Source organism: Ursus maritimus, unplaced genomic scaffold (genome assembly GCF_017311325.1).
Source record: "Ursus maritimus isolate PB19 unplaced genomic scaffold, ASM1731132v1 scaffold_9, whole genome shotgun sequence".
Taxonomy (NCBI): domain Eukaryota; kingdom Metazoa; phylum Chordata; class Mammalia; order Carnivora; family Ursidae; genus Ursus; species Ursus maritimus.
The window spans coordinates 4594605-4609494 of record NW_024427107.1 but is presented as its reverse complement, the minus strand read 5'-3'; the positions used below and the strand labels follow the sequence as shown (position 1 = coordinate 4609494).

At 37.0% G+C, this 14890-nt stretch overlaps 1 protein-coding gene across 1 annotated transcript in view; it reads left to right on the top strand.

The window, feature by feature from the left end:
* PXDNL (peroxidasin like) overlaps nt 1-14890 on the top strand; it is a 450345-nt gene that overhangs the window by 206872 nt on the left and 228583 nt on the right. Inside the window, exon 3 of the mRNA XM_040625808.1 lies at nt 9819-9890. Within this exon, the coding sequence (XP_040481742.1) occupies nt 9819-9890 (72 nt within the window). The remainder of the gene's footprint in view (nt 1-9818; nt 9891-14890) is intronic.

Genomic DNA, 14890 nt, shown 5'->3' with positions numbered 1-14890 from the left:
GGGCTTGTTCTGGTCTTTTGGGGAAGGGACCCACTGCCCTGGGACTGAGGCAAGCTTGACTGAAAAGGGAAGTCCTGCCAGAGTGCAGGGTGTGGGGCTTGATGTAAGCAAGTTAGGCAAGCCAGTGTGAAGCTGTGCCACTTCTACATGGCTCTGTGTTTATGCGGAAGAGTGCAGGAGGAAAATGGCACTAGTCAGCTCCTTTGTTTGGGAGAGATGTCTCCATGAATGCTGCCTCTCAGGGATGTACTTCAAGAAGAGAGAATACTTCCCCTCCATGTGCCCCAGGCATTCCTCGGATCACTGTTGCCATGCTGCCTACCCCTGGGTTGTTTGCCTGCATTCTCTCTGGAAACAGTGCAATACTTTCCAGGCTCTATCCCAGTCAAGCCTGCTGACGTTTAAAACTCCAGGCTTTAAACCCCCCTGGTTGCAAGAACTTATAAAATTCAGCCCTCTCATTTTCCAAGCTTTGGGGAAAACTCCTTATGTATTTCCCTGTGTGCTCCTCTCTCTCTTGCCCTTCTCTGTGACTGTGGCTCCCTCCCCTCTGTAGCATCCAAGATTCTTTTCTCCCCTAAACCACCTCCTACTCTCATTGATGTGGCTTCTTCTCTCCCTTTTGTTTAGGAGTTTGTTCTGTCAGTATTCAGGTCAATTTCTGGGGTATTTGGGATGATTTGATAGTTACCTAGTTGTGTTCATGGGACAAGATCAGCCTAGGGTCATCCTACTCTACTGCCATCTTTCAATTTTTTATACTATTATAAATAATAATTTTACACTAATTTATTGAAAATGTATCTGATGTATGCTCAGGGCTCTGTACCATGCTAATGATGGGTTAGACACTTAAAAAGCTTAATCCAGTGGAATCCAAGTCCTATTAGTCCCAAACTGCTCAAGTGTCATGCTCTAAAATGTTGACCAGTGATTGAGGGGAGCAGAGCAAGGTGGTTAAGTGGGGCACCTCTTCTTATAGGGACCAAAAATGTAATTTGTGTTTAGGCCAATTACCTCAAGGAGCTAAACCTTTGGACAAACCTTGTGCTCTCCTTTCCTTTTCTTTGATTAAATTTAATGTGTTAGATCCACCCCTGGAGGCTAGAACTGACTGTTGAAAAAAATTGAGAGGTATTGAAGAAGGTCAGTAACTTGTGACCTTGTTATTTAGTTTCATCAGGTAAATAGTAACAAATGCACGAATAATGGGCCTTTAAGAACATGGCATATACAGGACAGTAAAAGAACTATCATGGTTTTTGGAGGGGCAGCCACCAGGCAGTTGTCCAGGTATGATGGTTGTTACCTGGTGGTATCAGAAGCCTCTCTCTGTACATTTGAGACGTTGGGAGCTTCCCTCAACCCCATGAGGAACAAGTTGAAATATAGGATGTTTAAAGCAGTAAATGGCCATCCAGGAGTTTTTCTGAAAACACACAAACACTCTTGCTCTTTATTTCCCTTTAATGATTCCTGGTTTTTCTCATTTTTGCCTATGTTATTCTTGCTCTTAGATTCATACTTACACCTCAGTTGGTCTGTTTGTGAGTTGTCTTACTATTGTTTTCTATTTCCTACCAATTCTCTTCACCTCTATCACCATGTCGATTCACTCTCTTGATTCACCTTAGCTACCTGCTTCCCACCTCTGGATTCTGCCTGCTGCTCTCTCCTTTCTCATACTTTGATCAACCTTGACATTTAACCTGTAGGAAGTGAGATGGTAGGCTGCCATAACACCAAAATAAATTTTGTGACTACTGTATATCATTCATATTAGTTATTACTCCCTTATATCTGAAAATTGAGGCTGGAAACTGGAGACTATGGCTGGGATCCTTCTTGAGGCCTAAGAATCTAGGACAGTGGTTCCCATCTGGCATGGTTTCTCTCCACAGGGGATATTTGACACAATTGGAGGAGGGGAGGCACCAACATCTGAAAGATAGAGCTCAGGGGTGCTACTAACTATCCTACAATTCAGAGGACAACACACTTCCCAACACAGAATTATCTGGCTTCAAATATCAACACAGCTAAGGTTGAGGACCCTGGTCTAGGGGACACTATATTCCATTGGACTTCCTGAGGTATCTTCCCAAGAAGAAACCCTTATCTCCAGGTAATCCTTTACCACCCTGTCTCTACTGTAATCCTCATACTTTATAAATAACCAACCCTACTTCCCTCTAGTTTATATTTTCATATATATTATCTTATTATAATCCCGTGTTAACTCTGGAATCACGAGATCAATGTTATTATTATAATTTACTTAAAAAAATTGCAGATGGCCAAACTCAAAGTCCAAAATATTAAGTAATTAAAGAGGTTTATTGAGGATTAGAACACATTATCTTTTTATTAAATACTGCTTCTTGTAGTGCCCTAGAGTCTCTCTTTCAAGACTGTCATTCATCCTTAGAGAGCCATAAAAGCCTTAGAAATGGCTTTATAAGAAGGCATAGCTAACAGAATGGAATCTTGAGAGTTTTCAGGTTAATCCTGGCAGAATTGGAAGAGGGCTGGAGTCTGGGTTAAGTGACTTGAGAGAGCATCTCATCGATTTGAGTATTTCCACATTCAAGGGTCACTGAAAATAAAGGTCAAAGCAGGAAATGAAAGGAGCCTTTTCTTTTGCCTCACTCAATTAATTTTCTCTTTTTCTTTACCTTATTAATTCTTCATGGCATTATGATTAAAAAGAAAACCCAGAGGTCAATGAAAGCGGTGCCCTGAGAAGATGAGCAACAAAGTATCCATCTGCTTTTTTATTGTGCTGAGATGTATTGGTGGGCAGAAGAGGCATTCTTCCTGATAGTATAGTGGTTTCGCACTAATTCTAATAATCTGCCATTTGATTACTGGCAGTAGGGATAGAAAATTGGTTGAGAGTCATGGTGATAATGAGCAGCCCAAGAGCTTAAAATAAATGGGCTTCATGTCATCTTCGTTATGATCATTAGGGATTGCAGCCTCCTGAGGTTGACAAAGAAAATGAGATCATAATGGGGTGCCTGGGTGGCTCAGTTGGTTAAACGTCTGTCTTCGGCTCAGGTCATGATCTCAGGGACTGGGATGAGCATCAGGCTCCCTCCTCAGCAGGGAGTCTTCTTCTCCCTCTTACTCTGCCTGCTGCTCCCCCTGTTTGTGCTCTCTCTCTATATATCAAATAAATAAAATCTAAAAAAAAAAACAAAACAAAAAGAAAAGAAAATAAGATCATATTAATTACTGCTATTAGAGAAAATTAACTCTCAAAGCTGACCTGCAGTGTTTGGCAGCTGGGATGCCTTGGACTGTATAGGAACAGTCATCTGAGGGTGTGGAAAAGTTCTTCTACTTGTGTCCCTTTCACTTTCCAGGTCTACCACTATACAGAATGGGTGGTGGGATGCTGGAGCTTGACATTCAATAAAATATTTCTCTCTAGAGTGCCTCATTAAAAATATGGGTCAATCAGATTGTATTCCACAATATATCTAAGCATGTTAGTTTATCAGAAAGAAAATATCCCAAATACATACATTTTAGTAAATTTTATGAGGTGGGAGGGTAAGTTCTTTCCATTGTATAAGGCACATTTTAGTTAAGAAAGGTTTTTGGGAAGTTGTGGTCAACTTTAAATACCTTAGAGTATTATTTCTAATACTGGTAAATGCTTATACCTGAAGGTTTATTATGCTTTGTTTTGTCATTGAGCTATGCAAGAACCATGAGGATGAAGCTTCATCTATTTAGCATCTCCAATAGAATATGAGTGATCACTTTGCTAGCCATCAATCTCTGAAAGGCACATGTTCACTTCATTGAAAATAACCTATGATAAGATAGACTCATGTTTCATCAGTTTCACTATTGAATCAGAGTCAAAACAAATCAAGACATTCAAAATGAAATAACTTTTAAAGTCTCTTTAGGTCTAACATTCTATGATGCTCTATACTGCAAGATGACATCAGCTCCTCATCACAGATGTAATTTAACAAGAGGCGATTTTCCTTGTTTCCTGAAGTCAATCATGCCACAATCCACAATCATATAGCATCTGGCATTTTTTTTTTTTGGAAGAGCATCTAACCTTAATTTTTCTTTTATTCAACATTAAAAAATTAATATTATTTATTATTAAACTCATAATTTATGAACTTTATCTATGATATTATTATCCTGTATACATGGCCTTGGGATTTTCTTTTTAACATGAATATATATATGCATATATATTAGTTTTAATGACGACCATATGTAGACATTTCACATTATTGAATTTAGATCCTTTCTCTTTAAAAAAAAATTTTTATATTATATAAAGCATGATCATAACTGATTAGCAAGAAATACTCAAATGGCTAAATCTGGATGAAAGTTCAGGAAAATCGGAAAATAGTATTTAATCTGACTTATTTTACATTTCAGCAAATCTATAAAATTATCCTGTTTGTTAATTTCAAATTTCATAGCTTGACTCCTCCAAAATAGATTTAATTTTGTTAACTATATGTGCATAAATGGTGAGAGAAATGTCTTTGACTTAGTGTATGTCATCATATCTTTCATAATCATATCCCAGGAAGAATATATGTATTTCATATGGTATAATACAAGAATATAAGAAAACACAAAAATACTAGTATCTGACTATGTGCAATTTACAAACATTGAATCCTTCTATCTAAAGTTTGGGAGATATTAACCAAAGTAGTTATTTCTGAGTAGTATTTTTTTCTTTTTTTTAACTTTCTTTGTGCATGTCTGTATTTTCTATTTTTTCTATAGTTAACACAGATTATTTATGTAGCATTATAATTCTACTAAAATAGAAGCCATATGAAGATGATATGTTTCTCATACTTTGTGAGCTCAGAGAAATAGACATTGGCTCTGTGTGTTAGGCGATGACATAATAGCTCTTGTATGTATGTATGTATGTATAGTGCATTTAGATTTAGAATAGTAAAAAAAGCTTGCAATTAATGTATCTTAAAATAACATTAAGACCTAAGATTTTTAGAAATCCAATGTTTAGACAAATTTTTTAATTTTAATAATGGATTTTATGGATTGGAAAATATACTCATTTTATTATAATTTGAGGGGAGGTTTCTTAAAGCAGTTATAGTATGCCTGCTATACTACTAAAAATGCACCCCTTCATTGGTTTTGGTATAGATCTAAAAATGTCATATTTTTAGTTACTGCTTGTAATAATAATTATTTGTGGTAAAACAAATTATGAGCACAATTGCAATATTTTGTCAATGTCCTATTTCCTTGTTTACACTTGACTGGTGCATTCTTTTTTTTTTTCTCCCTTCTAAAACTTCTAGTCTGAAACTATCATAATTCTTTAGGATGCAAGACTAAAATAACGTCCATTGTCACCCTTATTTAAAAGTACATCTTAAAGAGTTGTTATTCCATGGCATTAGGTCAAAGAGAGACATGAGTTACCACTATGGAAAGAAGACAAAAGTATCATGGTCAGCATAAGATATGATTGTATAATGGAAATACCACATTCACCTGAAAGGAGAATATTTATTTTAGGTAGACAGTTTAGATAAGTGGAAAGACAAATCACATTCTTAGATAGGTGAAGTCACAATGGTAAAATTTAAATGTTAATTAAAGTAGCCAAAGGATTTTTTTTTTGAATTTGTATAAGTGCTGCTGAAGTGAGCACATTGAATTTGAAGAATGTTCCTGAAGTATATGGGATTGGGGGTGGAGTGGAGGTGTGGGGTTGTGGATGTGAAAATAACTATTGAAATAGTAAAAAAGAAGAAGGATAGAAACTACCTTATATAGAAAATAAACAGAAAACAACACTATTTGAAATATTTCCATTCTAATTTGTCTAGAAATAGACCCAGTGCATGTCAGAGATATGTATATGAGTATATTAACATTGCAGATCATAGAGGAAATATGACTATGTCAGTCAATAATAATGACAATACACAACTAATTTGGAAAAAATAAAAAAATTAACTCCAGATAAGTCAAATATTTAAGCATTAAAATAAAACCCCAATAGCTTAAGGAAAAATAATCTTTTAATGTAATTTTACATTCAGACAAGCCTAAGCAGGATACAAAATCCCAAAAGTATGAAAGAAATGACAGAAATGACTAACAAATTTCATTACATAAAGATTTAAAACATCTGTATGATACAAATAATAAAGAGAGCTGAAAGTACAAACCATACTTTGAAATACTATTTCTAACACGTTATAAGCAAAAATTTATTTTTTTTTACATGCAAAGAGTTCCTAACAAATTAATAAAGACAAAGAACCAAGTAGAAATACAGAGAAAGGAACTATTTAATTTACAGAAAAAGAAACAAATGACTATCAGTACAAATTTTCAGATATCTGTATCTTTCTTTTACTTCAGAACATTTAAATTTTGAAGTCTTAAAATTTCTAAAGATAAGGCAGTTTATTTATTGGATCTGTGAAAGAATTTGTCACTCACAGAGAGATTTCTCACGTAAATCGGCCTTTTCCTTTGAGAAATATGCATGAAGAAGTGTTGATATATCCGATTGAAGAAGTGTGTTCTTTAAATCTGCCTGATTTTTTCCTTCCTTTCCTCTCCCATCCCTTGCCTTTTTTTTTGTTTTTTGTTTTCACTGTTTTGAACTGCAAATGATTTATGTGGTGCTTATAATAATGTAAATATTTTTGGTGGCATTAGTGGTGGCAGATTTCCAAAATATAGTCCTTACTGACTTTGGCCAAGAATCTCTTACTTGGTAACTATGCAAATAACTCAGGAATCATGGTTTATGGTTATTGAAAGTTTTAGACTATTTACTTTAGTAAGCATGGAAATGAAGTGCACAACCCTGAATGTTAAGGGTAGCAGAACCATATTTCTGGAGAGTGTCCAAATGAAAAGTAAACATAATTATAAAGCAGAAGTAGGTTAACATTATTACCACTTACAAAAAACCCCAAACTATCTTATTTGTATTTAAATGTGGGTATAATGATTCATTTTCAGAGTAACTTTTGGCATTACCATGAATGGAAATTTTATGTGGCACAGGAGAAAGCTCTATTTTACTTCTACCTACTATGATGAATACATAACCATGCAAAAAGCTTTTAACTTCCCTAATAGCTACTAACTGCTTTTTAACAAAATATTTCCACCCACACGGAACACATGTGTATGTATATCAAATGTACAAGTATGTGTGTGCATGTTGTGTGTAAGACTGTTTCAACAATGAAAGAGGCAATTAATAAAACAGGCCTGTTTTTCTATTGCTGGTTTTTCTCCCCCAAGGCTTGGTCAACAGGATGGCAGATCTCCTGTTTTCAGGAGTTATTTTGTTTCCACAATTAAAGTATAATATTTTTCTTGAGAGTTTTGCTTGCTGCTTTTTTCTTTTTTTCCCCTCTTTGGCATCACAGGCAGTATTAGGATATAGAATATAACTACACATTTCCTCAAGCTTGCATTGATTTTTTTGTGAAAGAATGTTAGATATTGTTTTATGCTCTGAATGTCAGTGGAATCACTCATAAATTTCGAATACATCTACTTTATGAAGAATAAAACAAAAAAAGATATATATATGACAGTCTTTATAATCACTTAGCCAAAACATTGCTAGTAAAATATTCCATCCATTAAAACTATAACAAAGATATTTTGATAGAATACATAATGTTTTGAATAAACCTTAATAAGACATATGTACTTGTGATTGGAAAACACATTCAACTGTGAACCACTGTAATGAATTTGTTTCTTATCAAAAATAAAAACATTCCCGAGACAACCTGAGTTAAGTTGCTTGATCTCATATGTTAGATTGTTAACATTCATGTTGAATTACAATGTTCAAGAAATAAAAACAATGTCAGTGCAATTTTAGAAATTTAATGTTTTTTTATTTTCACCAAAATTTAGATAACTATGTAAGAATATGCAGAAACATAGGCTTTGAGCACATTTTATATACTGAAGAAAGATGAATTATGATAAATAGTATCTTTTCCTTTTTCAGTTCTGGTATTGTAAGAGAATGAGGCACTAATGACCCAAAGGCATCCTTTGTGCTAAATGGATCAGCTCCTTTCCTAGGCACCATTCTTGGGACAATTAAGAAAATAGTCAGTTTCCTATATTCTGTGGTTCAGATGAGATTGAGACTGTATATACATATCATGTACCACACATATCAATATCACATAGAAGATTCACAAATCACACGCATATGTAGTGTATATATATGCACGTATGCATACACACATGAACCTGTATACACAAATATGCATCTATATGTACACATATGCATTATATCTATGTGCACACATCTACATATAACTATATGTATATATGCATGTGTGCATACATACATATACTTTTTTCTGTATGTGTTGGTGCATATATTTAATAAAATGTGGGTTAGAATAGGCATTCTTCAAGTAACAATAGATGGAGTAACTAAATAACAAATTTTCTCAGGACAATGTCTGTGACTGGTATTAACCAGATATTAACTAAGTGTGTTGCTTTTAGTTAGCTTAAAAAATTTCTTGGACCCATGGTAGACTATAAAGTTGCTGGGATCATTGACTGAAGCTAAAAATTATCCATAAAAATGGACATTATCTCTGTATGGCATCAACTCTAATGCATACTGTAGATTGATTTTTCTACCTCCCTGGTGGCCAGAACACTTGGAATAATTGGCAAGGAGTGGCTTTGGTACCATAGGTGGGGTGTTGAATAGTAGCTTCAAATGCTATTTGGGGAATTAATTGTGTGGCTGAACCTTTAGAAGTGAGGTATGTTTGAGTAGGTAGTCGAATTTGGGGTCTCTGGGCTGTCTCTGTGTGTATAATGAATAAAATAATCACCCGCTCCCTTGGCCAAAACACTTCTGTTTTCCTAATAAGTCATAGAAAAAAAAAAGCACAAAGCAAATATTTTATAACACACTAAAAGTGAATCCTCTAGCATTTTACTCTGGCAGTAGATTTTAGAAACTTTGGAGTTTTTAAATTGTATAGGATATTCAGAAAAATGTGTGCCAATTCAATTAGTAGACATTCCCTGTGCATTTAGACATGCCATAATAATTTAAATTTGAAAGAAATTTGAAGTGTATTTACTAGGGAAAAAAATCTGTAATTTTTATTTGCCAGAGTGCTTTTTCTAAAACGTTCAAAGTTGTTGAGAGGTGATTTTTCTGTAACTTGTTTTATTGTTCAAATCCAATTTATTTTCGCCACCTGTTATTTTTCTCCCTAGATTTTTTAGAAGTCAGTTTTGGACCATTTGATAGTACTATAATAAGAGCTTCACTTCCTATGGTGTAATTGACTCTCAGTTTGACAGTTCAACAAATACACAATGAGAGTCCACTGTTTGCCCAGAGCAGTGATATTTATTTTTCCAAGGAAAATGCTTAAGCCTAAGTGTATATAACTCTCCATCTGTTTATTTATAAATATATTCCTTTGTCACTGTGACTACATAGATAATTTTCCTTTTAAATGGTAAGCTTCAGGAAAACAGGAATTTATTTTATCCTAGGGTTTATAGTCCACTTTTAGGGGTATTTTAGGGTAATTTAATAAATATAAATTATTTTTGAAGTCTTTTATGACAAACCAACATTTTAATATAGCTTTTTTGTATAGAAAATTTTAAATTTGTAAATTTAGTGAACATATCTGTAAATGTTTTTCTACTCTGTAAGCACTATTTCTAGTAGAACTATTGTAATATTTGCAGAATCTGTTTCTCATTTTGGAATTTGTGTTTGTTTTTGTTTTTTTCAGTCTCCTGAACAACAACCAAATCAGACAGATTTCCAGAAATGCTTTTGAAGGACTTGAAAATTTGCTTTATCTGTAAGTTGCAAGAAAGAACAACAATAACTTATGGGGTTGATAGATTATTTTTGCCTTTTTGTTTGTTTTAACAAAAGTAATTCTTCATCTTCTTTAAAACTACTGTCAACATTTACACAAAACACATTTGAACATTTCTAAGTGAAGTCAATATTTGCTTTCAACAGATTATTCATCTGAACACATTTTAATATTTATGCACATTTTTATCCCCCCATCTCTGCCACAAAAATTCTAAATTGGAGAAAAATAAAAACAAAACAGTTTGCCCAATTTTCACATTCAAATCTAATTAATCGATAATTATAAAAATTGCATAGATCCAAGAGAAGCTTTTTATATCAACAACTCAGCCATCCAAGACCTTCTGAAGCCAGTGAACACATTACAACTAAGAACTTTAATGAACCTGGATAAGAACCAAATTTTGGAAAAATTAGCTCACAAATATGACCATTGACAACTGTGGTGCTCTTTTGTTTTTAACAAGTAAATGAGAGTAAAGATATTTTATAGATTTTTGTTTACTTGAGAGAGAGAGAGAGCACGAGGGAGTGAGCAAGCAGAATGGGGGTGTGGAGGTGAAGGAGAAGCAGGCTCCTTGCTGAGCAGGGAGCCCTACATGGGGCTCGATCCCTGGACCCCGGGACCATGACCTGAGCTGGAGGCAGATGCTTAACTGACTGAGCCACCCAAGTATCCTGAGAATGAAGGTATTTTAAATGAGTCCCTGTTTTGACTCAGAAACCAGTCTGTGCTGGTAAGTTGAAAGTTGGGGGGGTGAAGAATGACACACTTATGTGGAGGCTGAAGGAAGAAACTAGGACATTTGTCTAAACACAGAGTGAGTGCTGCAACTTTCCTTTTGAAGAACCTTCAAGAGGTAACTAACATTTTTACACAAATATGCCCATTTATAGTTCATTAAGTACTTTGTATAAAAAAGTTGGTTACTCTTTTAAAGAGAAGATGCTATCCTAGCTCTTTTGCTCCCATTTCATTTCTACAATGATTGCATCATCTTTCTGAAGCACTGGAATTCATATTGCACCTCAGCTCTGGAGTCTTACAGCCTTTTGTGCCCAACTGAGATACACCAGCCTAACAGTCAAGACCTTCTACAGCTTTGCTTTTTTTTTTTTTTTAATCACTCGGTCTTAAATCACTGGTTCCTTCTTGGAATTGGTCCATTCTATTGGCTGTCCTAATTGTTTGTGACCAACCTAACATGCCTAGCAGGTGCATGTCAGTTTTGATCTCCACGTGAGAAACATAGTACTAAGAGTCCAGTGGTGGTGTGAGAAATCTGCTCTTCATAATGAAGGACCTCTTCCCCATCGTGTTGCATCCCAGTCCTGTGGTTCTGTTGATCTCCACGTGAGAAACATAGTACTAAGAGTCCAGTGGTGGTGTGAGAAATCTGCTCTTCATAATGAAGGACCTCTTCCCCATCGTGTTGCATCCCAGTCCTGTGGTTCTGTGGTTCTTTAATCATTGGCATTTAAAGAGTATCACCCTTACAGTAAAACCAGCAAATTAATAAAAACCAAAAACCAAAAACGTTATAACTTTGTAAATAGTGACTTAGAAGAAACTTCATTACTACTGCCATACTCAGTGAAAGAATCTAGTAAAATGACAGTTGTTAGCAAGAAATTAATTTTAGATAAAATGAACATTCAACATCACTATAGCTTGGATCAGTTACATGCACATATGCACTATCTGCTCTGTGTAAGAAGCATTTCACAAAACTTCCAGTAATTCTCCAGCCAGTTGGCATGCTACTCATTAAGCGAAAGATACAAATCTTCTGTAAGATGTAGTATTTAGGAAAGGGGAGGGACAATTTATAAATGTTTAATTGTGCAATAGGTTGTGAACACATTCATGTGACCACTGAAGTAAATCTTTCCATAATTTCCATAACATTGACAAGTAAGGATTACCTCTCAAATCAGAGAAGTTCATACAAAAAAAAGGGCTGTGAGCTACAAGACCTATTCAATGCAGACAGCACCTGTCTGGATGAGAAGAAAATGGAATTGTGAGGGTTAGAAGAAGACATCAGGGTTTGAAGCAATTGAGGATGGCCTGACTCTGCCACTTTGTGTCAATAAATCTTTAAGATTAAGCTGGCCATCCACTATCATTCTGTGAGCTGACCCAGGGAAAACGCTTGGAGCAGATATGAGCTCTTTGGGGATAGGATTCACAAATACTCTAAAATATGGTGGTATTCATTAATTTGGTGGTCTGTGGTGATGTTGGGATAGGCAGTGGAGAGGGTGGTAGTGTTTGAAGATGAAGAGGCATGAGTAATCCCTATATATGTGTTTGGAGGATAAAGACACACATACTTATAGGACAATAGGTTTTATAATATGAGCACAGAGAAGGTGTGGTAGTATCAGAACAGAAGGAAGACCATTTCGGTTTCCCAGTATAATGGGCAAGTTAGACTTCACATAAGGGGGTGTTTAGGAATTATTGCCTCATTGACCAAAGCTAAGAACTGTCAATGTTGACATTGTCTCCTTATGACATCATCTGTAAAGCATACTATAGTTTTGTTGTCTTGCCCCACTTTGGCCAGAAAAATTAAACAAAATGTTGAGGAAAATAATATGCAAAAAGCATTCACGGAGACAATTCTGAGTTTGAGATGGCATGTATTGGTTGGAGCAGTGAGTGTAGAAGGAAGGATGGAGTGAGCTATAACTGGGAGCCAAGGGGTCAGACTGGAAAGGCCTTTGCACAGGAAGCTAGATGGTGTTGTGTTGGGGAGAATTTATAGGGAAAGGGTACGATCAGCTCTGTGGTTTGGGAAAGACTAGTCTGGGAGGATGAACAGGTTTGCTTGAGGCAGAGACTCAATGTTAGGAAACTATGCCAAGGTCTGCTGAACTGCCATGCATGCTGACAGCCTGGACAGGAGTCTGCAGTGGGGCTGCAGAGCTAGAGAGGGATTTCTTCTTTTTTTCTTAAAAGATTTTATTTATTTATTTATTTGAGAAAGAGAGAGAGAGAGAAAGGGAGAAAACAAAAAGAGGAAGGGGCAAAGGAGAAGGGAGAAGCAGGCTCCCCACTGAGTAGGGACCCTGACACAAGGCTCAATCCCAGGACCCTGGGATCATGACCTGAGCCGAAGGCAGACATTTAACCATCTGAGCCACCCAGGTGCTCGTGAAGAGGGATTTTGGATGTAGATTTGTTTAATGACTTTATGACAGGTGAGAGGGAATGGCTTCTTCTCTCATAGAAAATCCCCATTGCTGAGCCGCCGTGTTTGAGGGCCGGGAAGCGGTAGCCACCTGCATGGGGGAGCGGGCGGACTCGCGGACCGGCAACTGCAAGAGAGCAGACTGAGACCGTGAGCCGGGGAATGCGTGCGACCGGAATGAAACGGAGCTCCGGTTCGCTCACTAGAACCAAACTGAGACCAAAGGCTCTGGAGCACGGGGGCAGGCGCGAGGCGGGTGAACTGGCAGCTGGGTAGTATAGAAACACAAAGGACAGAGAAGTGCTGGCCCTGGAAGTGAGGGCTGGGTGTCCCGGGTATGGGCGCACATCCCCCGGACCTGCAGGGTTGAGCAGCACCAACTAAAACAGAGCTAAAGTGGCAGAACATCAGTGGAGAGCGGTCGTCCTCTGTTCTGAGACAGAGAGTAATAAGATTCACTCTGCTCCTGACTCTTAGAAGAGGCACAGAAAACCACCAGGGAAAGCCACCAGAGAACAAAAGCCTGGAAATACTGGCTGACAGTGTGCCCATCCCCATCTCCCCTCCCAGGGGACACGGAGACTCTACCCAAACAGGGTTGCCTGAGTATCAGCGCGGCAGGCCCCTCCCCCAAAAGGCAGGCTGAAAAATCAAGAAGCCCATATCCCTAAGGTCCCTATAAAACAAGGGCACACTGCCTGGGTCTTGGTCAATAATTTGGGCTCTAGACAACCCCGCAACCTCTCCTCATCAGAATGACGAGAAGGAGAAATCCCCCCCAAGCAAAGAAAAGACAATGAGACTGTGGCCTCTGCCACAGAACTAATGGATATGGATATAACCAAATTATCAGAAATGGAATTCAGAGTAACAATGGTCAAGATGATGTGTAGACTTGAAAAAAGTATTAACGAAAATGTTAATGAGAATATAGAATCTCTAAGGGTGGAAATGAGAGTGAATCTGGCAGAAATTAAAAATTCTATGAGCCAAATGCAGTCAAAACCAGAGGCTCTGACGGCCAGGGTGAATGAGGCAGAAGAGCGAATCGGCGAATTGGAGGATGGGTTAGTAGAAGAGAAAGTTAAAATAGAAACTGGGCTCAAAAAGAATCCAATCTCAAGAATGTAGGTTACAGGAGATGACTGACTCAATGAAACGTTCCAATGTCAGAATCATCGGCATCCCTGAGGGGGTGGAGAAAAACAGAGGTCTAGAAGAGATATTTGAACAAATTGTAGCTGAAAACTTCCCTAATCTAGCAAAGGAAACAAGCATTCATGTCCAAGAGGCAGAGAGGACCCCTCCCAAGCTCAACCACGACAAACCTTGCCACGTCATGTCATAGTGCAATTCGCAAATATTAGATCCAAGGATACAGTATTGAAAGTGGCCAGGGCAAAGAAATTTCTCACGTACCAAGACAAAGGTATCAAAATTACGTCAGACCTGTCTACACAGACCTGGAATGAGAGAAAGTGTTGGGGGGGCACATTTAAAGCTCTTCAGAGAAAAATGTGCAGCCAAGGATCCTTTATCCAGCAAGGCTGTCATTCAGAATTGAGGGAGAAATAAAGACCTTCCAGAGTCGCCAGTCATTGACAAATTTTGTAACCAAGAAACCAGCCCTACAGGAGATATTAAGGGGGGTTCTATAAAAGTAAAAAGGCCCCAAGAGTGATACAGAACAGAAAGTCACAATCTACATAAACAAAGACTTTACTGGCAACATGGCATCATTCAAATCATATCTCTCAATAATCAGTCTCAATGTAAA